The sequence below is a fragment of the Pleuronectes platessa genome, chromosome 8, assembly GCF_947347685.1.
Source record: "Pleuronectes platessa chromosome 8, fPlePla1.1, whole genome shotgun sequence".
Classification (NCBI taxonomy): domain Eukaryota; kingdom Metazoa; phylum Chordata; class Actinopteri; order Pleuronectiformes; family Pleuronectidae; genus Pleuronectes; species Pleuronectes platessa.
In genome coordinates, this window is record NC_070633.1 from 17,772,371 (window position 1) to 17,798,105 (window position 25,735).

General features: G+C 45.6%; 1 protein-coding gene across 9 annotated transcripts in view; it reads right to left on the reverse strand.

Annotated features, from left to right (window-relative positions):
• Nucleotides 1-10,174: 10,174 nt before the first annotated feature.
• Nucleotides 10,175-25,735, reverse strand: part of LOC128445521 (protocadherin gamma-A4) — a 248,766-nt gene continuing 233,205 nt past the window's right edge. For 7 of the 9 annotated variants that reach the window (XM_053428274.1, XM_053428270.1, XM_053428273.1 and 4 more), the window contains exons 2-4: nucleotides 17,620-17,678; nucleotides 14,367-14,464; nucleotides 10,175-12,967 (exon numbers count right to left, since the gene is read on the reverse strand). In XM_053428274.1, coding sequence (XP_053284249.1) covers nucleotides 12,672-12,967; nucleotides 14,367-14,464; nucleotides 17,620-17,678 — 453 coding nt within the window. In that variant the 3' untranslated portion in view covers nucleotides 10,175-12,671. Of the gene's footprint in view, nucleotides 12,968-14,366; nucleotides 14,465-17,619; nucleotides 17,679-22,354; nucleotides 25,104-25,735 lie in introns of those variants that run through there. The other 2 variants (XM_053428268.1, XM_053428267.1) reach the window with 2 other exon arrangements.

Here is a 25,735-nt window from a genome sequence, read left to right on the forward strand (position 1 = left end):
AAACCCAATCGAGATCGTGGATCGTGGATCATGGTGGCAGCTGATTGTGGATAATGATGATTACACCTAGACTGCTAAAATATATACCCACACACTTACTATTACTATTATAGACAATACCTTTACTATACATTACAGCTTTCTGAATTTTCTTTTGTTTAAATACTGAAAATAGGGATACAGCTCTCCAGTTATGTTAGACATTGTCGTTTTTTTCTAATGAATATTGTAAATATAGTTATTTACTGACACGCATGCGGTCTATTGCACTTCTGTCCGTCCCATGTCACATGTGGCTCTCTCTGAGGTCTCTATGTTTTTGTTCCCTGTTAATAGATTTTTGGGGGAGTTTTCTTTGCTCATGCCGAGGGTTAAGGGCAAAGGATGACGCACTTTGTTATGAGACTAACTGGGATTTGTGAATATGGGCTAAACATATAAAAGATGATTGATTGATTGAAAAGCCTTGTAGATGAGACCATTGTTTAACCAAACAAGTGTCCAAATATTATTACTTTCATTGGGCTTTGTTTAGTTTAGTAACTATGGAAATAATAAAAGATAGACACAGATCAACATGAGATGGGTGATCGTCTAATGCTGAATGAAGCTTTTCTGTGTCTGACACTCAACGTGTGCGATTTTTAAGGAGACAGTGAGGATTCTGTGCTCAGATACACACTGAGGAACCACGTGGACTCTGTTGTGATTTGGAATCAGATGCTGCTCTGTTTGTGTTTTGATACGTCGGGATAAACCACATGTTCTTGCAGGGCAGAGAAAAGCCTTTCTAGATGAGCAAACGGATGATCATTACTGATAAGACAATGAGGTGAGACAAACCTCTGAGATCCAGTCTGAACCCTCAGATGTTCTCACAAGAGGAAGACGTGTTGGTAGTGATGTAGTAGTCGATTACTGATGTGAGGAAGATGAAGATGATGGCGGTACCACCAGGAAGCCCCGGGGCTGTTGTGTCTATGTGGACGAGTCAGACTCTGATCACAAGGGTCTGAGCCGCTGACCTATTTCACGAGATCATCCAGTTTGTTTACTATACATTCATAAGCACATTCACATTATTTTAGAATTTCTATAACATCTATACATACATATGTTACATAACATATTTTATTTTTGTTATCAGTGGTTTTACTTTCTTGTGATTTTAGGAAGAAAGGAACAAAATTAAGATAATATTTTTCCACGTGTGAGTGTGCACGTGCCTCGCCCCTCCCTCCTGCCCCCTATCTGTCCATACACATTGATGGAGGTAGAGGAGGTTTCAGTCCATTGACCTACATTGGGTCAGCCTGGAGCAGTCTGATTTCCTCTGGGGGCAGTAAATCTCTGGGTGTGGCATATAAGGGTATTTATGAGGTTCATGCATGCATGTCTTGGACATGTATGTGTGTGTGTGTGTGTGTGTGTGAGTGTGTGAGTGTGTGAGTGTGTGAGTGTGTGCCCTACATAAGGTATCCCCATCTAAGGGGTTAAGCACGGGGTGAAGATGAGTAACCTACATCGACACTGACATTTGGAGGTTACAGAGAATTAAAGAGACAATTTAATATCTTTCTAGACATTTGTTCTGACCCAGTTTGAGTATGGGGACAGATCTAGATGAAGAAGTTCCCTATTGAAGTTCATATGGAAAAGTGTTGACCCTTGTGATCTTACAAAAGAACACACGCACACACACACACACACACACACAGACACACACACACACCGTTTCTTCATCCACCTGTCGTGCAATAATATCAAATACTGGAATGAGGATGGACATTCATTGTACACACTACAAAAAGTGTTTAAATAAGATGACTTTTATTTGGAGAAGATTCGACAAATCAACTGATGGAAATAAAACTACATTACAGGAGCACATGTTAAAGACAATGACAATGTCAGTCCTCATCTTTTATTATCTCTAAATGAAATTCCTGAAAATCCACATACACAAACACGTTTTCCTTCTGATGTGAGACAATAAATCACTGAGGGTAAAGACACACACCTCAAACTCCACAAAAATACCCCCACCATGCCAAGCACATGTTAGAGACGATGACATCACCCCTTTCCCCCGTAACCATGGTTACACTCATGCTGGCAAGAATCAGCATCCATACCCGACTTCCCCTGATGTTTGCCCTGCCTGTCTCGTCTCCTTTCCTCACCTCTCCCTCTAACTCCCTTTGTTTCCTCTCTCACGTCTTCCTCTCTCTCCTATTTCCTTCCAAATTTCCTTTCTTCTTCCATCCTCTCCTTTCATCTCCTCCTCTTCAATTCCCCACGCCTTGCTCTTTCTAAAAACATGTTGGGTTTAATGTTTTTTTTTTTTGTGTGTGTTCGAGCTTTCACGCTTTTCTCCTCCTCACATTTAAAATGGAGTCTGTACATTAACAGAGGAAAATGGAGGGAGCGATGCAGAGACGGAGATGACCCACATAGACAAAGAACGCACAGATGTGAATGTATAGCTGCAGCCGAAACAGATTTTAATAACCACCGCGGACGATGCTCGGTGGAGCCTGCAGTCACGATGGCGGCCGAGGCGATGAGAGGAAAAGATCAGGCTCGTAAACAATGACTGACGTGTGATTGGAGGACAGTCACAGCCGGGCAGCTCGGCCATGAGTCACAGCTCCACACTGATAACGTAAAGGACAGACGGGTCAAGTGTTCCATTAAAATCCTGGTCCAGAGACGTTTCCTCTGCAGAGAGGAAGTGCTGCAGTGTCACGTCCAGTTCAGAGAAGCCATGCCCCCCCCCCCCCCCCCCCCCCCCCCCCGAGCAGCCAGTGTGTAGCAGTGTGTGCGTGGATGGGGGGGGGGGGCAGCGTGCAGCGTGCAGCATTACAATCTGTTTTTCAGGCAGGCAGGATGGGTGTGGGGGTAAAAGAGGAGCATTAGAAGCCATTCTGCTGCTGTATTAGAGTAAGCAGCTTATGGTCTCTCTGCTTCTTTATGGGGGGGGGGGGGGGGGGTGCAGGGGAGAAAGAACAAAGAGCAGACAGAGAGGAGGAGACCTGGAGAGAGGGAGAGCCGAGGATGGGGAGGCTCGTCTCTCCCCAGTGTAGAGACGTCTTTCTTTCACTGAACAAACACCAACATGTGCTTTTTTCCCTTTTGTCTTTTAATGGCATCAATTATTTGTAGTTTTTCCCTTTTTTTTCCCGGCTCCTCTCTTCTCTCTGTCTCACCTCTTGGTGATCTACTCCCTCTGATGCCAACATGTCTTCCCCCATGCTACATGTTGCCAGGGAGGTAATCACCGTCTGTACCCACCCAGCAGACTTGAGAGGAGAGGAGAGCAAAGGAGGGGAGAGGGATGGTGGAGGTTGCCATGGAAACTGGGAGTCTGTTGCCAGCCGACATCATCGGTTGTTGCGCGATGCAGAGCGGGCGCATGAATATTTGAGTTTTATGGACAGGGACAGATGAGTGACACAGACTGCTCCCTGGACCCCCACCACAGACTCGGATGGAGACACAGAGAGGTTACTACAGGGGGAGAGGTGGGAGGATGGATGGAGGAGAGGCAGGGTCGCAGGGGGAGACTTCCAGACGTCCATTTTATCTGGGGCAGAGTGTGTCTGGTTATCTGGGTTGGCAATGGAGAGACTATGAAATGGATGTATAGCGACAATAATAGAAAAATGACTAGGGCGAGGAGGTGAAAGTATTTGAACCAAGTTCAAGTAAATGAGTTTAGTGTGGTGGTGAAAATGCAGAGATGATGGGGGGGGGGGGGGGGACAAAGAGAATGGGAGATGAAGAGTTGGTGACGTTCCATGAGAACAGTAAATTAGGGCACTGGAGCTTGTTTTTCCTCTTTTCCCTCCTCCTCCTGTTTCTCAGAACGTCCTGCAGTATTTTCTAATTAATCCTCTTCAAGTGTTGTTTCCTTTATCTGCTGTTGATACACACACACACACACACACACACACACACACACACAGACACACAGACACACACACACACACAAACATACACACATACACACACACCCTTACTCATGCAATCAAGTTACAGTCATGATTCATGCAGACTGGGAACTGAATTGGGAAGTGTAATTGTGCCCAGTGTGACTGCACTGCGTCAAAAGAAGCAGAAGAACAGGCTCCTGTTCACCGTCACCAGCTTCCAGCTCCGTGTCATTCATCTTCTTCTGGTTCTTCTCACGCTCTTAAAAATTCATGTAGAAAAAAGATGCTACATCTCGGCCCTATGCCTCACACGTTTCCCTTACACCTCTGACCTCTGGCTCATCTTGTTTTACCTCCTCATTCTCCAGCATTGTGATTGTCCTGCGCTGCTGATTTGTTTCACACGTGTCCCAGAGGTCGTGGTCTGCAGCCAAGTCCCTCGTGTCTGAATGTGAAGTATCGCTCTAAACATATTCCCTTAGGTCCCCCTCTTTGATTTCATGAGTTTAGATCCAGTTGGTTTTTGTCCCTGGTGCTTCACAAATATGCAACTTTCTCATATAATTCGCAGTCTGTGAGTTTCCATCTGGATCCACTCCTTCTTCGTTCTGTTTTTAGATTCTGAGGTGAGTCCCGACTGTGGAAGGATGTCTGCTCGTTCCAGACATTTCTGGAATTCTTGAGGATGAAGTTTATAAGATGAAATATTCGTCACTTTCTATTAGTCTTTTTATTAACTCTGCTTGTCACCACTGCACAGATGCAGTTTCTCACGTTGTGTAATGTACTGTAAAGAAGAGATGAGATGGCAGTGTGCGGGTAGTTGGTCATATCTTGGAAACGGGAGAATTCAACAATATTTTCACTGTTTACACAATTATTATTTAATGCTGGAATAAACTACATAATATTTGTAATAATATTCCATAAGACAATATTCAATTTTCATGACTGTGTATTGATCACAGATCTGGATCTGAGAAGTGATTAACCTTTTTATAAAGAAGTGGAACCAGGATGTGAAGATAAAATAAAAAAGCAACATTAAATTTATACTCCTACTCAATCAGAAATGTAAATAAAGATTAAGTTCTTATTTCTTTTCTTTTTTTACTTGCTGTAACTATTTGTTGGCAAACAGGTTGCAGCCATTTCCTGGAATCTCAAATTTCTGTTTGTCTTCAGGGGATTTGAAAGTTGGACTGTTAATCTTTGGTCAGAACCAGTTTGTCTGTTTGCTCCTGCCTCCAATGTTTATGCTAAGGTCTTTGCTAATCACTTCCTGGCTCCATCTCCATACTTCAGCAAACATCGTGACATCCATCCTGTCATCGAACTCCCAGCAACAAAGCAAATAAGTGCATTTCCACAACCAACTATTGCCTCGACATAAAATTCAAAATTTCCAGGTAATTTTTAACCTGTTGACTATGCGAACTTACATTTTCATGTTTTAAGGGATGGCTGAAGGTTTTAAAGATGGATATTTTCATGACAGAAGAGTAGTTAGAGACTTTTTACATGAATGATTGTTTGAAAATCATTTCCCCTGTGTCTGGTTTTCTTGTTAAACAGCTGAATATATAGTAACACATCCAACACACAGTTGTATGTGTGAGATGGACTCCCCCCTCAGAGTTTGCATTGCAGCCTCCATTATCATCAGGACTGTGCTGGTCTTGGGGGAACGGAGCGGAGCACAGTAAGGAGAGTGTGGTCTTGGTGCTGGTGGGGGGGGGGGGGACACGCTGATTAGCCTGAAATATCCATGCAGCAGCTGCATCATTTCCGCGGCAACACCTGTCGCCATGGTGCTGAGTTGTCGACATGCCTCTGTGTCAGTGTCTGCATGTGTGAGGGGCTTCAACTTCATAATGTGTCCGAATCCTGAGAACGTGCACACACGCTTTCCCAGTGAACGCCACGGCACGGACAAAATGTCGTACATGCAAGACAACATCCTTTGTATGCCATGACACACACACACACACACACACACTTGTAAAGCACAACTTCCTCATTGTCTTTTTGTGTCGCATCCTCACATTTTGTATATCCGCTGGTTTTCCTCTGACTCCCTCCCTCTCTCCTCACTCAGATGGGGAATTTTTGCGTTTCCATGACAACCGCAGCGTCGGATGAAATGAATTCGATGCTCTGTGCTGTGCTGGGGGGTGGGGTGGGGGGGGGGGGGGGGGGTGGGGGGGGCTGTTGCAGCTGTATGTGTGTGAGCGCTGTATGCGGGGGGGATGGGGTACTTATAGGGTGTAGGACTTATAAAGAGGGATTGGGGTTATGGTTGAATGTTTTTTTCGTTTGTGTGGTTGCGTGTGTGTGTGTATGTGTTTGTGTCAGTGTGTGTGTGTGGAGACAGGGTGGGGGGTAGATGATGCCCCCAAACCACATTGCACCAGATGGAAGCTTTTGATCTCTTTAAAATCCCACATTGCTCCATCGTGTCGAGTGAATTGAAACCACTCCGGCAAAGTAACTTGATCGAACTGCCTCTGTTTGTTTCACACTCTTGACCTTTGACTCATAACCTGTGAAGTGACGCCCTCTCCTCTTCTCTCCCTCCATCCCTCACTGTAGACAAATCATAACCAAAGAAATGATCCCTCTGAATGCAACCCTCACTGTCCCTCCCTCTGTATCTCCCCTTCATTCCTGTCTCCCCCCCTGTCTGATTTCCATCCTCCCAGCTGAGACAACAGGCGCTAGAGCTCTTGGCAAAGAAGATGGAGCTGGAGAGAGAGAGAGAGTGAGAGGGAGACTTTTCAGAGGAAGAAAAGAGGAGTTCGCTGCCTTGAAAGGGAGCTTTGTGTTCTTCTTCTTCTTCTTCTTCCACATTGCTACAGCTCCGTCTCTGTGATTTAGCCAAGCCAGCGAGCCAGCACATTACTGTGTCTCTTTAAATCAGGGTAGCGTTAGCCTTAGCAACGCTCAGGCTCCAGTGCGCCTGCTTCTGCTTTCAGCCAAAGACGCCTGAGCTCCCCGTTGACCCTGTCTGATGAGCACATTCCTCTCAGATGAGGCAAACACTCCTTTTTTTCAACATAATGACAGAAATATCGTGTGTTCAGAGGCAGATAGTCGAACGTGTTGGACACTGTGCATGTGCAGGACAGTCAGGGTTTATTTTTGGAGCCGGCTGAGTGAGCCATCAGAAAAAAAAAAGACTCCATTCCTTTCTCTCCCTGTTAATTTTTTATGGAGAACATCCATTTCAAGCAGGAGGAGAGTTTTTCTCTGTGTTTCTGCTCTGCATGTGAGGAAACTCGCATTAATTCACTGTTGCCTGTATCTGGGTCTTTCCATTAAGTGTGTCACTTGGATTTAGACCCTGATTAAGTTGACTGTGACTGAGTGAATATATGTGCACTTCATCCCAGTGTCACACTAATGTCCAGATTAAGCCGGTGTTTATCCCTCAGTGTGCGAATCCACAGAGGAGAGCTCTGTCCTCCAACATGTGGCGACCCGGCACACTGCAGAGACAGCTGCAGGATGAGAGGAAGGAGGGAATAGAGGGGGGGAGAAGAGAGGAAGTCAGTGAGAGAGGATGAGGGGGAGGGTTATTTCCCTTTGCTTGGACTGCTAAGAGGGGGGGGGAAGTGTAAAAGAGGCGCGGAAACTCACTTCCTGTCCCGCCACATGTGGCCTGCTGCGTCACGTCCTGCTCTTCTCACACATGGATCAGAGGTGATCCAACTCAGCCTGAAACCTGATCCTCGTTTCCTCTCGCTGGGAGTTCAGCTCTCACACTGAGAGGGGGGGGGCGGGCCGCACTGCTTTCTCTCCCACTGAACTTAGTGTAACTAACATAAATAAATTCGATTTTGAGGCTGCTCACGAAATGTGTGATCTGTGTTTGAATGTCTGACTGATCACATTGATGTAATTGTGTCTGTGGGCCGCAACCACATGCCTGCATGAGTGTGCATGTGTCACACGCAGGATGTGAAGACGCCTGCTATTCTGTCTTATGTGCAGGCTGGTTTGCTAATGCTATTAACGCACACAGGCTGTCCATTGTCAAGTTACAGTCTGCTGCTGCTTCCCCTCACTTTTCGAAGGCTTTTTCCTGTGTGTTACTGTCACTCTATTGTGCATATCTCTGTGTGTGTAAAATCAGCAGGAATGTGCTTAATTAAGCGAGATAGAGGGGGGTGGGCAATAAAAGAACAATCTCCCCATTCTGCTGGGTCTCCCCTGCAGGAAGCGGGTGACACATGGGGACAGTGAGGACATCGGGAGCCTCTGTGAGTCACAGGATGAGAAACATCAGCTGACAAAGTGGCTCTGAAGTTATTTTAAAGCCTGACAGTACACAGTGTGCATTATATACCCACATGAATAAGATTTCGTCTTCCGTCGATTGTTGAGTGAATCAAAGTGGAGCAGACCCACTGTGCATTTCTACCTCTGACTCATCCTCTTGTTTTTGTGTGTGGGATTCTCTCTGCTGAGCTCTGCCATGTTTCCTGCATATGTCTCTCTCTCTCTGTGGTGCCAGGTTTTGACGAATGTGTTTGTCATCCCACAGGTCATTCGGCTCAGCCAGGCCCCCCCCCCCACCCCGAGCGGAGCCAGTACTGTCCACTGCATAGATCGTAGTGAAGAGGTGGATACGAGGAAAAGCATCCAGCGCCCGGACTAACAGTTGCTGTAGCAACCACATAATACAACAAGAGCCGGGTAGGAGAGGAGTCGGCCATTTTGGGCAAGTGAAGTGTGCAGTGTTCGATGGGGGACTGCTGCTGGTTTGTCAAGTTAAAAAGGTTTTCATTAAACCTAATAGGAGGAAAGCGTAAGTAGCAGATGGGGAATTTTACATGAATGAAAGCATCTTTATTCAAGTGTGCCCTCAGATGTCTCATAGCTTCTGTTCTCGAGTCACGTTCAGCAACATAAACTCACACAACCTGCGTCCGCTGACATTTGAATGGTGGACAGGTCTGATTCACGAGCAACACTCTCATCATCTCCATCCCTCCAGCTCAGCAGTCCCTCCTTCCATCCCCCAACATCTGCAGCAGTGAGTTAAAGGCTGCTCCTTTTGTTTTGCTCTGTGACGTCTCCGATGGGCTATTTATAGGCACGTATGTTATTGTGTAAGACCTCGTGAAAGGCACAAAGAGCTTGAGCAGGCCACCATGTCCCCTGAAGTCTCCATGTGGAAAAATGGGCCTTGGTACGATGAGATGGAGCAGGAAAAAAGGGAGATTACATGGGAATGAGTTTTCTAAATGTGACTATATTTTACTTAATCAGCCTTATATTTTTACATTTTGATAATTGCCCAAGACAATAAGGTTTGGAAGTGGATTCCTTATGTAAACGACTCGGCTAACATGTTTGTACTTGTACTTGACAAGAGTGGAAGCATCTCTTCAGGGTTAAATGTGCTTGTAGCTTTTCATCGTCAAATTCATAGATTGTTAGTATCACCTTTTTCCTGCTAGAGGTAATGTTTTTTTTTAATTGGTGGTCTTGCTGCAGTGCCGTTTAAAATGGGAATTTAATCAAGTACATTTATATAAACTTATAATTACCTCCACCAAGGAGGTTATGTTTTTATCAGTTGTTGTTTGGTAGTAAGTTAGCAGGATTATGTAAGTACTACTGGACGGAATTTAGTGGAAGGATGCAGATTGGGTCAGGGGAGAAACCATAAAATATTTGTGCAGATACAGGATTTATTTCCCTCTCTTTAGCGTAATGAGAAGGAGATTTTTTCAACATTTGTGTTAATTTCTAAAGAAATATACAGCGGCCATGATAAAGAAAATCAGGCATCTTCAAGGGAATAATAAATGTAATTATGTGTAATTTCCAGGGTGCTGTTGGGCCGTAGTTGAGGTGTTTGCTCTCTGAGTTTCCTTTTAGTTTCGTATTTGGATCGTTTTCTGATCAGAATCACTCCGAATCATTACTCCAATTCATCAAGAGATAAAAAAGGAGTGAAAAAGCTTGTGTTATTTTGAACTTACACCGACTCTCTACCTCACAGACACAAAGAACACATGAACTGGACCAGGAGTAAAGCTTCATTAGAAGAGCTGCAGTCCTAATGAACTTGGCTCGCACAGACAAAAAGGTTTAACACAGATTTTAGTGAACAGCAAACTTGATATTGCAGCTTTACTAGCAATGTAAACACAAAGTTAACTTGCTAAACAGCAGTTAAGAAAGATGAAAAATATATATTAGTATACAACAGATGACACAGACAATAGTTTCTTAAATGATTTCAGAATCTTTTATTTGAAATGTCAGTGTCCAAGAGAAAATAAAACAGCAATATAAATATTAGCATAAAAATAAGAGAGTAACACAGGGGTAGCGTGGGGGCTAAGCATTTGATAAGAAAGATAATACAGCAGGATAGAGCAGTATTAATTCAGCAGCGGACGGACATACACATATATAATATTTATAATCATTTGTTCATATGGACAGAAAGAGAGAATGAGAGGCATTCTTTCACAAATGCACGAGATAAAATCACCGCAAAAGAACATTAAGAGGTTACAGAAGGATAGAAACAGTTTCCATATTTTTTTTGTTTTGTTTTGTTTCTTTACAGGGTGATAAAAGATAGTAGAGAGAAAATGAACACAAAAATATGCGCAACACATATCACAAGTTAACTAGTCTACGTGTGTCACTTTGTTTACTTATCTAAAGTTATCTTTAATTCATTTATTTACACTGAAGAGTTAGTTGGCTTCCATGGTGCTTAGTTACTACAATGCAACACAAACTGTTGAAGAACATCTCAGATTTTTTATTCATTACTGATTTTTTTTTTCTTCCAAACCGTTGTTTTTTCTTATTTTTCTTGAAAAACAAAATGCAACACATTCCAGTAGTAAGCCACGCCTTGTGGAGAGGGACTTTTATTTTGAAAATGTTGGACGTGGTCCCTACTATACAAACAACTGGCTCATACCATCGACAGGACTTGTGTTTATTTACAGTGGGAAGAGCCTCACAGGGCCGGGGAGTGGGGGGGAGAGGTGAGCGGTACAGAGGCTGAGGTTGGGTTTCAGTGGAGAAGGATGTTTCAAAGGGCTCTGGAGTGGTGTCTCCTCCCCTACAGGGACAGCTGTGCCTGGCTCTGTTGACCTCTACCTGGGTCAGTGCATTAGAGAAGGTTTACGGGGTGGGCGGGTCAACAGTGGTTCCTCTGTACATTCAGTGGGTAGAGCCAAGGTTGTTCCCCACCCTCCTGGTCGATGTGATGGTGCCACCTCAGCCTGTGTACCCTTCACCCCCAACGCCCGATCTCCACCCCCCCCCCAAAAACAGCGTGCAAGCTGCCTCTCCTCATGCAGTTGTGTCTGGCCAGGGCCCCGACAGACAGATGGACGGACGGCAACGTTAAGACTTCATTTCTTATACAAACAATTCCTCTATGCTATTGAATCATTATCTCCCAAAGAAAAAAAAAAGCGTGTTACTGTGTCACATCAATAAATTTCTTCAGCACTTTAGGAAAGTGAGGGAAAAATACTCCGCCCCGGCCCTAGAGGCCTGCAAAGTGTCTAGAAACACCTAAGCACTTAAGTTCACCACATCTACGCGTTTCCGTAAAGACCGAAGGGATATCCTAGCCCCTACTTCATCTCATCTTCAGGATACGAACAGTGCATTTCTCTTTGTTTGGCTCTCGACGTGGGGTAGTGAGTGAGGGGAGGACACGAGCTGGGTAGGAAGAGGGGACGGTACAGGGTGCAGGACATGTCTGTGCCCATCTGGACGTGTTACACCAGCAGCCGGGGCCCTGCTGTTACACCACCTGCACGGACAGCACGCCTCATGACTCCATTAAACAACGCCGGGGCCTCCCCACCCTCTACCAGCCCATCCTCTGGGTGCATGCTCAGGTCATACAAAATAACAGGAGATTAAAATTGTATCCTTTTTTTTTTTCAAACTATGATTACAAAAGTAATTTTCCTTTTGTGTCAAACAAATGCTACATGTGCATTATGTTGACCTGCGATTGGAGGGATGATACTAGACTCCGGTTGTCCTCCTCTCTGCTTTTGCAATGCATAGTTTTTAACTCTAAACTAGAATATGTGGTTTGAACCTTAAAGAGCATGCAGAAGAGTTTGTAATACCTGTCGAACAACAGCCTTATATCCACAGGGCTTATGCTTTAGGACCCTGTAAGGCTGATCCTATATAGGAATCTAATGGATGGCAACTAGCGTACTTTACACCTCTCCACCACCAGGAAAGAACAATAAATCCAACATGAAAGACATCAACATTTCATCTTCTTAATACATCACTGCGTATAGCCTTGTCATCCCAGCAAGGTTCGTTACACTGAATATCTTCGTCCAAGTTCATTTGATTTTGCCAAAAAGAAAACAAAAAAATCACAATAACCCCCCATACCCTGCCACACATATCTACCAACAAAGATTACAGGAGCAATACTAGACCTTTAGCACAGCACGGGTTATCAACACCATCGACAGCCTTCAACACATTCATATTCTTCAAGACACTCTGTCAAAGAACCATCAACATCGTCCATGCGGCCTAAAATGATTAGATGCCAATATTTAGACCGTGGCTAGTATGAGTGACAGTGACAGTCAGATACCTAATGGGAGGATATGGGGGGTTGAATTTCTCATCAGATCAGGTCGGGTTTATCATTACTCCTCCTCCTTCTCCTCCTCATCCTCCTCCTCCTCCTCTCTCCATCCAGATCTACTTCTTCTCCTTCTTGGTGGACTTCTTCTTGGAGGCAGGGGTCTGGGCGGCCTTGGGGGGCTCGGGCTGGGCCGAGGCCTGGGGTGGAGGAAGGGCCTGCTGGGCGGCCTGCTGGGCGGTGGCCTGCTGCTGCTGCTGCTGCTGCTGGGGGTTGGAGGTGAGGGTGGCGGTGCTCCCGGGGATGTAGACGTTCTGGCGGTAGTCGGGGACGTGCTGCAGAGTGAACTGGGGGCTGTAGCGGGTGCTAAGGCCCATGGTGCCAGGCCCCAGGGTGCCTGTAGCCTCACTCACTTCTGGGGGGAAGAGAGACACAGTGGGGGGACAAGGGGTAAGGAGGGAGAAGGGAGAAGGAGAGAGGAATGAAACTTGTTAGACATCAAGAAATTGAAGGGTTTTTAGTATGACAGTGTTAGAAAGACGTGGTGAATTCAAATCAGGTCATGAAAAGGGATAAAACTAATTACTATTAAATAATCTATAAGGAATGAGGCTGTGGCTTAAAGGGTGTGAACATTAGACTTTGTCTGCAGTAAGTCGAAAAAGAAAAATGAACAAAAGAGGAAGAGGAGATGGTGAGAAAAAAGTGTCCATGGTGCGCAGATTTGTTTTAAATGAATGATTAAACTGCCTCTCTAGTATTCTCATGTGTTTCTGCTTCTCTGTCATGCATGCTCTGAGCCAGTGTGCGAGTGACGTAGCTGCTCCGCTCATAATTCTCCCACAGCCCCTGCATTGCAGAGCCGGAGACACATCCCCCATCCTGTAGATCCTCTCAGCCTATGTAAACACGTATGTGGAAACGGTCATAATATGATATATTTTTAGCCGCTTCACACTGAAAACGGACACTCTTTAAACTCTCCTCTGCTCTGACTCATTGCTCCGATTGTGAGATTCCTTCAGCATCATCCTTATCGACGCAGTGACATTAACTTTAGAGCAGAGATGACCTTCAGTGTTTATCACATGCACCGTTTGTTCTTTCTTTCCTGACGACACAAACTGTTTGTTCAGTCTAACTTTGTGCTGACAGTATCAGTCGGCTCGAGAGAGAGAGAGAGAGAGAGAGAGAGAGACTGTTTTTCTCTCTCTGTTCACTGCAATGGAAAAATTCCACACACCATCCGGTGCAGTGTCCAGGAGGACGACACGGTGTGTGTGTCTGTGTGTGTGTGTTTGGTGTCGATTGGATTACATAACAGTGGAAACAATGACTTGAGTGCATTTGGCAATACATCTTTGTCCTTCCACCATTTTTGGGCTATTTTGTGTTTGTGTCACTATATTCAGTGGCTGCTTTCATGTGTATTTTTCCATGTGATTACCACAGTAACATCCCAAAGATGACTCACCGAGTGTGAGTGTGTGTGTGTGTGTGTGTGTGCTGGTTATGCAGTCACTGCAGACGAGTGGCCCTAAGCCTGCTGCTTATAAGAAAACACCGCGCGTGTGATCAGTGTGCTACAGTGGAAACATGCATCTCTGTCATGTTATTGAATTCAACACATCCACTGTGTACTGTCTATCTGGTGCTGGTAGCTACGTTCACAGTCTGACCTCATGGAAACATCGATGTGGACAGAAGGACCTTTAACACTGAGCGAGTTCTCCTCCAAACAAAAAGAAAAGAGCTGGATTAAAGGAGATGTAGTGGTAGGAGGGAGGGGAGAGGTGACAGGGTGTGGGACTCACCGTTCGCTGCAGCCATCAGGGCCTGGAGCTGCTCAGCCTCAGTAGGGGGCTGGGGCCAGGGACCAGTTCCCATGGCAACCTCAGGTCCTCCAGTTGCCCTGTGGCGAAAAAGAACCGTCATTAACTCGTGGTTTGCTCTCTACAGTGTTTGCATGTGAGTGTATGTTGAACTCGTTGGATTGACAGTTGGCGGTTTATGATGTCAAGGCAAAGCAGCTGACGGCGAGGTACACAGCCTGAGGAGAACTCCATAACGGGGAGGATGTTAAGTTTACAAAACGGGGTCTGTCACAAACAAACACACACTTTTTCTAAACACACTCTCGTGCCTGCGCACAGACACACACAGCAGCCACTCTCTGCATTATGGCCGTGAGTGCTGTGCCGTCTAGTAAATCGGATGAAATATTTAACGATCCCCACCTTTATAAAGGAAATGGTGCTCTGCATAAAGGCACACACGCAGCGCTCAGACAGCACTGAACATTTCCATCTGGGTAAACTTCACCTTCAAAGGCTTGTTTATTTAAAGTCTACAATTTGTATGTGGGAGCAACAGAGGATAGGACCTGGGATCTTGTATGCGCGCCTACTTATTTCCATTCCCCCACTTATGACACAGCAGCGCAAGCTCCGCAGCTGATAACTAGGTCAGTGCTTTAATCATGGCCCTGCCTCTGTTCCCAAAAAGCTCTAACTTTGGATTTTTAGATTGTGGCTTTAGTTTGCAAATTAAACTGCAGTATGTTATCTGCATGCTATGCTGCTCCCGTGTTCAGGTTTACGAGGACAAAAACAACAAACATGGCTTTAACTACTCTCGCTCAATATGCTGAATTATGCGTGTGTGTTTGAAAACATTGGTTAGTTAACAAGGGCACATGGGTAAAGGGTTCTGGTAGAGTGTACAGCTCCGGGAAGGACACATCAGGGTCTACGGTGACACTGAAGTCTCATGTCTGACGAATAAAGGCTTCAAGAGAAAAAACAAGAATGCACGTACATCCATAGTGTGGAGAGAAAAGCTCTCCTGTCTAACTCAAAGACCCTTTGGACAAATTGGTCTGCTCAAGGGAATCAAGAGAGTTAAGGACACAATAAGAAGAAAAAAGTAAAAAGGGAATTCTGACAGAAAAAACTGGGCTCTGCTCGAGAGCAGGTTGCCAGAGTACACTGCCAGAACTCTGAAGTGGGTTTCCCTTCAGTGCCAGAGAAAGACAGAGGGAGAGAAACATGTACGTCCTGTGCCAGGCAGCCAATGAGACACAGGCTGCGGGGTAGTGCACAGTCAGTAGAGCCGGGGCTGCCATTTTGTGCCTCTTTACCTCAGTCAAGATAAAAAGGAACGCTTCATTTGTGCCAAATTAGCGTCTCCGTGTGCTTATCACATCCTGTGGTTGTGTTAAGAGCTTCCTGTGGTTAGGATTATCACTTCCTGTGGTTAAGATGTGAACTGTGGTCCAGAGCGATGTCCTTGGTTGACCAGACATTGCTATCAGTTTTTCCTCTGCAAATTAGTGTGACATGTTTTATCTCTGAGTACAACTCTCCTCGATGTTTTGCAGAGAACATTATAACCTCTAACTTAATTATAGACGATACAGAGTCCCTTGGTGACGTCTGTCTCATCTGCACATCGACTTCGACAGTCGAATGTGGTGTGCTTCTTCCTCCATTAAGGAGCTATTCACCCTCTAACAGGTGTTTTAAAGAATTATATCATGAAAATGCTGTTTTTATCGTGTCCAACGTTTTTAGTCCAGTTGATAAATCACATGAAAAAGCCACACGTGGTGATGTTGAGCTACAACCATCACAGACACACAACAAAGGCAACACTCATGGGGAAGCCAGTTCCCTGGAGGGAGAAAAGCAGGGAGCTCTCAGACTGTAATGACTATAGACTGTATGTATAGCACACATATACAAGGCATAGCAAAAGATCTACAAAACACTGCACGCAAAATCAAAAGTGTCACAATCCTTTTCTACGCCACAGCAGGCATTGTGGCCTATGCACATCGATCAACAAACCCCAACAAACTTTCGGGGAGACTAACAGAAGCTATGGGTTAGGTACATCTACACACAGCACAGCACGCAACCGCAGTGCACTACCCAGATTTCAGCCACCGTCTGCCATCATCAGCTGATCAGGCCCCTCTCTCACAAAACCGTGACTTCAAAACAGTGTCCACTGATCAGCTAATAAGGACAGAAAGAGACCAGACAATTTCTACGTCTAAATTAGTACCTGTTCCCACTGTTCGGCGTCCATCGTATGTGTGTACCGTATGGCATGTGGGGACTAAAAACAAAACAAGTTATACAGTCTGAAATTACCATTTTGTTTTTCACTGAAGGTAGGGGGGGGCAGCATTATTGAAAGTGTTAAAAAATTGTTGCTCTAGAGCTCTGTGGAAAAAATGTGAGTCTGCAGAATCAATTGAAAATACCAGAGATGCCATAATCCCAGTTGTCTTGTAAAACTGCAGTGGCTTGTGCTTGTGTGTGTCTAGAATGTTCCTGACTTGGCTCCGCTCTGCGGTTTCAGGGAGAAACCGTGTCTCACGGAGCGTGTTGTGCAATCGTTATTGTGAAAAACTGCTGGTGCAGGCACCGCATTTGAGCCCACGTGACGTGATGGGCAAAAAAAGTAAAAACACATAGCTGGGATAGAAAACACAGTTGGGCCAATTTCATTTGCTAGATAATTCACTGATATGGAGAATTGAATTTGAGTCAGTACGACCCCTCAGATGGCAAAAGATGAAGAGAGAGCACGAAGGATAAACACAGAATCCCATCCCCCCACTGGCTCTGGTCACAGTCCCTCATCAGCAGTACTGAGTGATGGCGCACAGGCTCAGAGAGCGCAGAGAGGAGGGGAACAGGAGGGGGAGGGGGGAGTGGAAGCTGCGGCAGCCATTTTATAAAGCAGCCTGGAAACAGGCAGAGATGCTCATTCCGGGGTATATAAATCAGAAACTGGTGGCGCAGAATTATGCAATAAAAATGGAAACAATAAATTACATTGATGCCATTCAAAGTCAGACTCTGATGTTGTATAACTAAAAACACATTTCATTGTAATCAGCTCTTTAGAATCAGCAGCCTGCAGGCAGCAGCACTCACTACCGTCACCTTATATTCTACTCTCCATCCTCCATCGCTCTCTCTGCCTGATAAGCTGCCCCTTGCAGCACAACAACATGTCAATATGGGAATTTTACAGGTGTGTCACTGTACTCACCCGCTGGGTCCAGGTCGCTGTCCTTGGGTGAAGCGCCAGTCATTGTTGGGGGGTTTTTGCTGTGAAGAGAACAGAAGATGCAACATGAGACGTGTGTTACACTGGGCCAACAGCTGGAACGTTGGAGGGGCACCATTTGGTTCATGAGATGTTGTTCTGCGGCTGACACAACTGTGTGTGAGGGTGTTTGTGTCTGTGTGCATCCTGTTGTGTGTCAGGCTGTGATGTAGAAAACCTCTTTGTTTCAGTAAGGCTCAACAAAGGGCTACAGATGGCAACAAATCTCTGTGTACTCAGGCAGCCATGTTGTTCCGAGAGCTGTGGAGCATAAAATGCTGCAGGAGCACAAACACACGCACGCACACACACAAACGCACACACAGACAAACAAACACTCGCACTCAGACAAACAAATTGCAAAATGGGACACAGCTTATAAAACTGGACCTCAAAACTAAAACCAAAATGCAGATAGTCACATGTGTGAGCAATTGGCTATTTAAAAATATAATAACCAAGAAAGAATAAACCAGTAGCAGCCAGAGGATGAAATGGGACGTTCGTGATATGTGTATCAAAAAGAGATTCTCTCACTGGATGAACAAACACACAAAGATCAGTCTGAAATAAATTCAAATGATTATAAGTGGAAACAAGCAGACGGAATGAAACTGTAACTCAACCATATTCTATAACAGGGAGGATGTTAGGTTTACGTCCGGGAAAGACCTTGAAATATAATCATGTTTTTATTTTGATACCTAAATGTCATGGAGATACTGCAGTGATGACAGAGCAGCAGCCTCTCTGGTCTCTCCCTGCTTCTCTCTATAAATGTCTTGAAGGCAACTGCACTCCTGTCCATCTCTACCTCACTGACCATGTCACCGTGTCTTTTCCATCTCTCTGGCTCTTTCCCCTCTCTCTCAGACTCTCTTGTTGTGCACTGATGCAGTGAATAGACCCTTGGCTCGGCTCCAGATTCTGCCGCCTAATCGACACAAGAGCTCCCCTGAGAGAGAGGCCAGCAGGATGATGTGCTGCATTATTGAAAGAGCTGCTGTACCCGAGAGAATCATCGACAGGGGCAAAAGAACGGGAAGAGAAAAAATACCGATGCTAAAGGAAGAGTATTGTGGAGTAAACTGGTGACTATCAGAACTGGAGTGACTAATGGACAAGGGGGGAAAAAGACAAAACAAGGGACTGTCCCATTAAAAATGGAATTACTGCAAAAAAAGAGGAATGAAAGAACGCACTGTCTATAGACCTGTGTGACGGACACCACAAAGTGCTAGAGGGAGTTTGGATGTAAAGAAATGAGGAAGTTGAATAGCATTCAGTGTTCTTTCAATAATACGATATTGAATAACCCTATAATTCGTTCAGTGTTGAGTCAAATTGAATCAAGTTTCATCGTTGTCTACAAAAGAATTTGTTTCTCCCTTGTGATCACCAAATACAATACACCAAATTAATCTAGTCCTCAACATGAGAGGAAATAGTCAGATAAAGAGAAGACATGTCTGCTCGCCCTCATCCTCATAACACACTGCAATGCCAGAACTCACACGTTGTTGTTGTTATTACAACAGGAAATCATAGTGGATGAGGAGGACATATTAGACCTCGTAGTCTTCTTCTGAGCAGAGCCTGGTCGATGTTTAGAGTCTAAAATTGGACTCAGAGTTGACTATGTGTGCGTGGGCATGTGAGTCCGGCTGAGTTTTGCTATAGGGAGAGAAAAGCATCGGCACATGGAGGTTAACATCCACCGAGAGGCCCAGCATTCCAGCTGAGTGACTCCTTCTCTACGCGCAAACATTCACAGACACAGACTTGTCCTTCAAAGGTCTGATCCCACTCCACGTATATGAAGCATTTTATATTTTTCTCCTAAATTAGTTGATTTCAAACAAAAAATGAAGGTTTTTCAAAATGCCTCGATGAGAGAGAGAGAGAGAGACAAGGTCAGACAGAAGCTCAGGCCCGCTCGGCCAGTGTAGAGAGATGAAGGGATTACAGCTCTGTGGGCCGGTTGTAAGACTTTCACGTCAGTCTGGAAGCTTTACACGCTGTCAGCCTGCTTTCCTTACGTCACGAAACTGAACTAAAGAGCTTTGAAAGTTCTTTAGGTGAATTACAACTGGACTGAGCTACAATGTGTGTCAGTTGAAACCCTATCATCTTCAGAGATGAGATGGATATTCATTATATGAGCACCGGATTCATCAGGAGGGGAATAAGCTGGACTGATCACAGGAACATCTGGACTCCATCCAGCATGTATGTAAGCATGTGAATGCTGAAACGTCTGAGTTACTAGCTAACCAATTCTTTTATCATGATGCACAAATATTTATTCAGGTGTACAAAGGAGAAACTGTTGTATCACCTGGTCCACCTGGTGCTCTTTGATCCTGATCCAATTTCCGAACACACACACACACACACACACTAACTGTATTGGTGTTAAAAGAACCATTGCTGGACTGCACCTGGTGCTGTTTGAAAAGAGGAAGTAGTTTCTATTCTGTTGCTCTGATAATCTTTATCACACACATACACGCCATATAACCCAGAACAGATAGAGGCAGACACATTCACTCCCTCATGCTGTTTCCCAGCTATCTCACATTCTTGCCAAAGACATTGTTGTTTAATGCTCGGCCAATGATTAGGCTAGTGGAAATATTGACTCTCTAAAATGCAGGATTATACTGTTTATCCACTGTAAGGGGAAAAAACTCAGGACTGACAGGAGAAAGGCATAATATGCACTTCCTGGTTTTCATCTTCTTTTCCCGAGACAAACATCATGACTCGATTGACAAAACCCTTGTGGACAGTTTCACTGAACCGCATGAGCCAGTTTGTCGCATGTGCAGCTTTTATCATCCATAAAAAGCCTATTTACAAAACACTTGGCCTCACTCGGTGCACGTGCCAACCCTCATAAACTTCCACAGACTCCGAGACCGAAAAAACCCACGATTATAGAAATAGTCATACTGTGAGAAAAGTGATCATTTGAAAGATAGTGGAGGCAAATTATCCCATTGCTATAAAATAGTGTGGCAGGCTCGAGACATCAGGATTACATGGCATGGTGCTGAGTACCAACTCTCCTGATCATGAGACTATTGCTTTAAAAAGAAAAGATTTGCCAAATGGAGATAATAAGCTGTTAATCTGCTTCAGGGGAAGAAACGTAAAACAGATTTTTTTTCCTCAAACTGTCTGTGTTAGCACACCTTTAAATAGAGTGTGCCAGTACACTGCAGAAGAAAAGAGAGTAAGAAAGAAGGGCAGTGGGAAGGCGTAATGGCTCCAGGGTCCTGCTAAAATTACACACTTCTGCAGGGCTCCTTGTGCCTGATGCTTTTTACACACAATCTCACGCACAGGCACATAGACACTCACTGTGATAGCAAGAGCTCTTAAGCCATTACAGCCTTTGCCGTCTGTTGCTGTGGCACACGTGCGTAAAGCCATCTTTTCTTTCCCTCTATCTAACTCCCTCCACCTCTTTTCCTCTGTTGTCCTCATTGCACACGTGTCACTTGAGCAGAGAGACAGATGGCATCCTGCTAACCTCAGGGACAAACCCCTTCAATGCAGAGAGAGAATCTATGTTACACAGACGCACAAAACAAGAATTAGACGATGTTAAAGGGTAAACTGTGGAGAAGGAACAGTTACCATTAAAACACCGACGAAAAACAACAACCTTCAATCATCAACTCCACATTAAAGACAACATCACTAAGGATGAATGGATTAAGGAGGACAAAATCCTTTTAGAATTCCCTTAAAATGACTCATCCTGGTGAGAGCATGGTCAGCCATTTTCTATAGCTGACATGTGGTCATTATCTGGTCAGCGGTCCTTCACACCCGACACTGAACACATTGAAAGGAGGATCTACAAATGATAATTAGGAAGGGGAACACCACACTCATGTGATGCAGAGGCCTGGAGCCGATAACCAAAAGTTCAGAGGACAACAGGAAGTCAGGGGTCAGGCCACTGACCCCCTGGATTCCTGTTTTTCAGTCACCGCTTTATTCTTTGACTCTCTCCCCCCACCCCTCTCACCATTTTCGTTCCTTGGCCCTTTTCCTCTCACTCTCCCCCCACCCCTCCCCCCTCCCATCTCTCCCCCTGTCATCCTGTTCCCCTCAGTCTCTCAGCTATTCCACTGAGCCAACACTGCAGGACCTATTTTCATCTGTTGTCTCCACCTCTCCATCTGCTAGAAGCACTCATGTTCCCCCCTTTCTCATTTCTCCAGCGACCTTTATCTACGTTCTTTCAGCATATTTCACTCAATCTGCATCTTTACCATAAACAACAGTTCTTCTCAACCAGAAAGTGAAAGACCTCATTTCCAACCATCGGGTAATATTAAATATTAAAGATTCTTCTCTCTGCCCAAATCTGTCATGTAGAAGCCTTAAGAGGTTTTTCTCCATGTACAAATAATACATATAAGATACTGCAGAGCTGCGTGACTGAGGAAGCCTAGGTTAGTACTACTACTCTACTGTCAGGAGTCAAAGCACCAAAACAGATCTAAATATGATATGTGATGTTTTCAGATACTCGACAACCCATACATCCACATGCTTCTCTAACATCCATATACATCCAAACTGAAACACCTGTATTGGTCGGGTCACACCTTTACAAATTCAACCAATAGAATGTCCTCTCTCCAACTCAAGCCCTCACCTCATTGACTGAGTTCATAAGGTGCTTCCTGCTGAGTGTCATGTTGAGTGTGTTGTTTTGACTCAGCATTGGTGTCTTCATAAATACAAAGTCACTCCGGCTGGATAGGGTGGAGTAGCACGGCCTGTAAGTGCGAGTGTTTGGATCCTGGGAGCCTCCCACAACCTCCATGTAGCGTATAGGTCCATCACTGTTGAGCTGCAGGTGCAGGTCCTTGCTGGGCCTCTGGTGGTAGCGGCTGGACCTGTGGCTGTCGTAACAGCAGCAGTCGGAGTCTCCCAGGCCCGGGCTCCGGTGCCTCAGGCAGCGTATCATGAGGGCAACAAAGGTGATAAAGGAGACAGCTGATACACAGGCTAGAGAGATGATAAGGTACAAGGTGATGTCTGACATCCCTGTGCGGTGGTAAAAGGGCGTGTGGCGAGGGCTTGCCGGTGCGTCAACGGCTGTGCTCTTCTCATCCACGGTTACTGTAATGTTCACAGAACAAGACTTGGGCGGTTCACCATTGTCCTGAATGATAACCAAAATGTCATAGGCGGAGCCCTCTTCCTCCTCGGCCCATTTGCGGGCTGTGCGGAGCTCACCTGTGTGTGGCCCAATACGAAACATTCCAGCATTTGGTCCCGGGGCTATGGAGTAAAACAGCCATGCATTGTGCCCACTGTCTGCATCCACCCCTACAAGTTTATTTATGAGGTGCCCTGGGCCTGCAGATGGGGGCACAGTGAGCTGTAATCCTTTCTCTTTAGGGTAGGGGGGATATACAATCACTGGTGCATTGTCATTCACATCCACCACAAACACATGCACAGTGACATTGGCGGTCCGTGGGGGCACCCCAGCATCCCGGGCCTGCACCTCAATACGGAATGCATTGAGCTGCTCATGATCCAGAGAGCGCATGCTGTAGATGTGACCATTATCTTGGTTAATGTAGACATAAGAAGCAATGGGTGAGCCCTGGACCATGCTGGGAAGGATGGAGTACGATATGCGAGCGTTGTCCCCGAGGTCTGGGTCAGTGGCTGAAACAGCTGCGATGGGGGTACTGGGAGCGTTGCTCTCAGGGATGTCCACAGAGTATTTACCCTGAGAGAAAGTTGGAGCATTGTCATTCACATCAGAGAGCTCCACCACAAAGGTGATATGTGATGAAAGGCGTGGTGAACCCGTGTCAGTGGCCCTGATGACCACTGTGTACTCTGGGACAGTCTCACGGTCCAGGTTGCCAGCTGTGATGAGGCTGTAATGCATGCCAAAGGCTGGAATAAGTTTAAAAGGCAAACCTGGTTGGACAGTCAATGTAACCTCTCCATTCACACCTGAGTCCAGGTCCCGGGCACTTATGAGCGCTATGACTGTCTCTGGTGCCGAGTCCTCTCTAATAGGACTGGTCAGTGACGTCAGCGTGACCTCTGGTGCGTTGTCATTCACATCAACAATGTCCACTAGGACGTTACATGAGCCCTCCATGGCAGGAGAGCCCCCATCTCTGGCCTGCACTGTGATGTGGTACGCAGTGGCCTTCTCATAGTCCACATGGCCCTTCACACGGATCTCCCCGCTTTTAGAATCCACACTGAAAAGTCGGAGAACCCCCTCCGGCGTATATTTACTAAAAAGATAAGAGATTTCTCCATTGTTGCCGGAATCCGCGTCAGTTGCGTTCAACTTTGTGATTAAAGTGCCCAGTGCAACATTTTCTAATAGTCTAACTTTATTCACTGGTTCGTCAAAGACGGGCGCATTGTCATTTACATCCAGAACTTTAATGAGCATCAGGGTTGAGCCAGATTTCTCCGGCTGTCCCCCGTCTACAGCTGTGAGCATCAGGCGAAACTTTGCCAGCGTCTCCCTGTCCAGAGGTTTATCCACCACGAGCTCTGGAAACTTACTGCCGTCGCTTTTAGTTTCCACGTTCAAAGTGAAAAAGTCATTTGCTGCGAGATGGTACGTGCGTAACGAGTTGGTCCCCACGTCCGGGTCGTGCGCGCTTTCCAAGCGGAACCTTGTGCCCGGCGCGGCCGCCTCTGATATCTCCAAAGAAATGTTGCTGGTCGGAAAGTGGGGCGCATTGTCATTCACATCCAGAATGTCCACCACGACGCGATGGCTCTCTAATGGATCATCGAGAACTATTTGAAGGTTGAGCGTACACGTTAAACTCAGTTGGCACATCTGCTCCCGGTCTATACTTTGTTTGATGACCAAATCGCCGGTCGCCTGTTTCACCTCGAAGTACTTAGCTGAGGAATCCGACAACACCCGCAGCCTCCTCTGGTCAATCCGCTGGGCAGTCAGACCCAAGTCTTTTGCGATATTCCCAACGAAGGAGCCCGGGCTTAGTTCCTCCGATACGGAATAACTGAGCTGAGCGGACGCGCAGGAGAGGCCGGCGAGATACAAGCAAATGCTCCACAGCCTCCCTCCTCTGGAGCGTCTCCTCTGCCCGGAGTCCATTGTGCTGCGCTCCGAGGATCCGGGGGAAAGTTTTCTAACTTCTTCTCTCACCGTAACGGATCCATGGTAGTTTTACCACCGGGCTGTCCCTCTCGAGGGCGAACATTTCCGTTTTAAAAACAGGGCGATGGGAAGTTTTGAAGTTATCATGACGGCCGACTTGCGAGAGAAAACGAGGACGAAAATCAAAGTTTTTTTCCCCTTCTCCGCTGAAACTCTGCTCTGTCTCCGCCGCCTCACTCCCCTCATGGGCGGGGACAGGCCACTGACGGCCTCCCCTCTCATTGGAGGACAGGGCTGGACCAGCGCTGTCTCACAGCTCACACACTCCCTCACACATTTCCTCACACTCAGAAAACTTTATTCAGTCACTCCACTTCCACCGAGAGGTGAGTACCAGTCTTACAGCTCAGAGACTGGAGAGGACAATGCCGAGGGAAAAGCAGGAAGAAGTATCGGTGCTTTTTCTTGGATAACGAAAAATTGATTTGTACAGTGTGTAGATGTGAATTTAGTGTCGCAAACACACGCACGCTCCCATGAAGAGCTTCTTAGAGCAGTAAGAGGTGGCGGTTATTTATAGAGATGCCATTTGTAACCGCGGGGGGGCATAGTTTCCAAAGTGGTTTTATGCCCTGAAACCCAAGCGCACATCAAAGTGAAGCTGGAGTCAAACTTCATTGGGCAATAAAGTGAAGGCGTTCTATTGAAAATACTTTCAAATAAATCACAGCTATAAAAATGCCAACGTAATATAGCTCAAACTAAAGTGCATTTATTAAAGAATAATAAAGTAGAATAATTGCTGCAGACGATACAAAAGAACATTATTGGAGTGAGAATGAATGGACAAAAGAGGGGGTTGGACCAAAATATTGAAATAATAACCTGGATATGAACATTTTAAATGAACTGTTT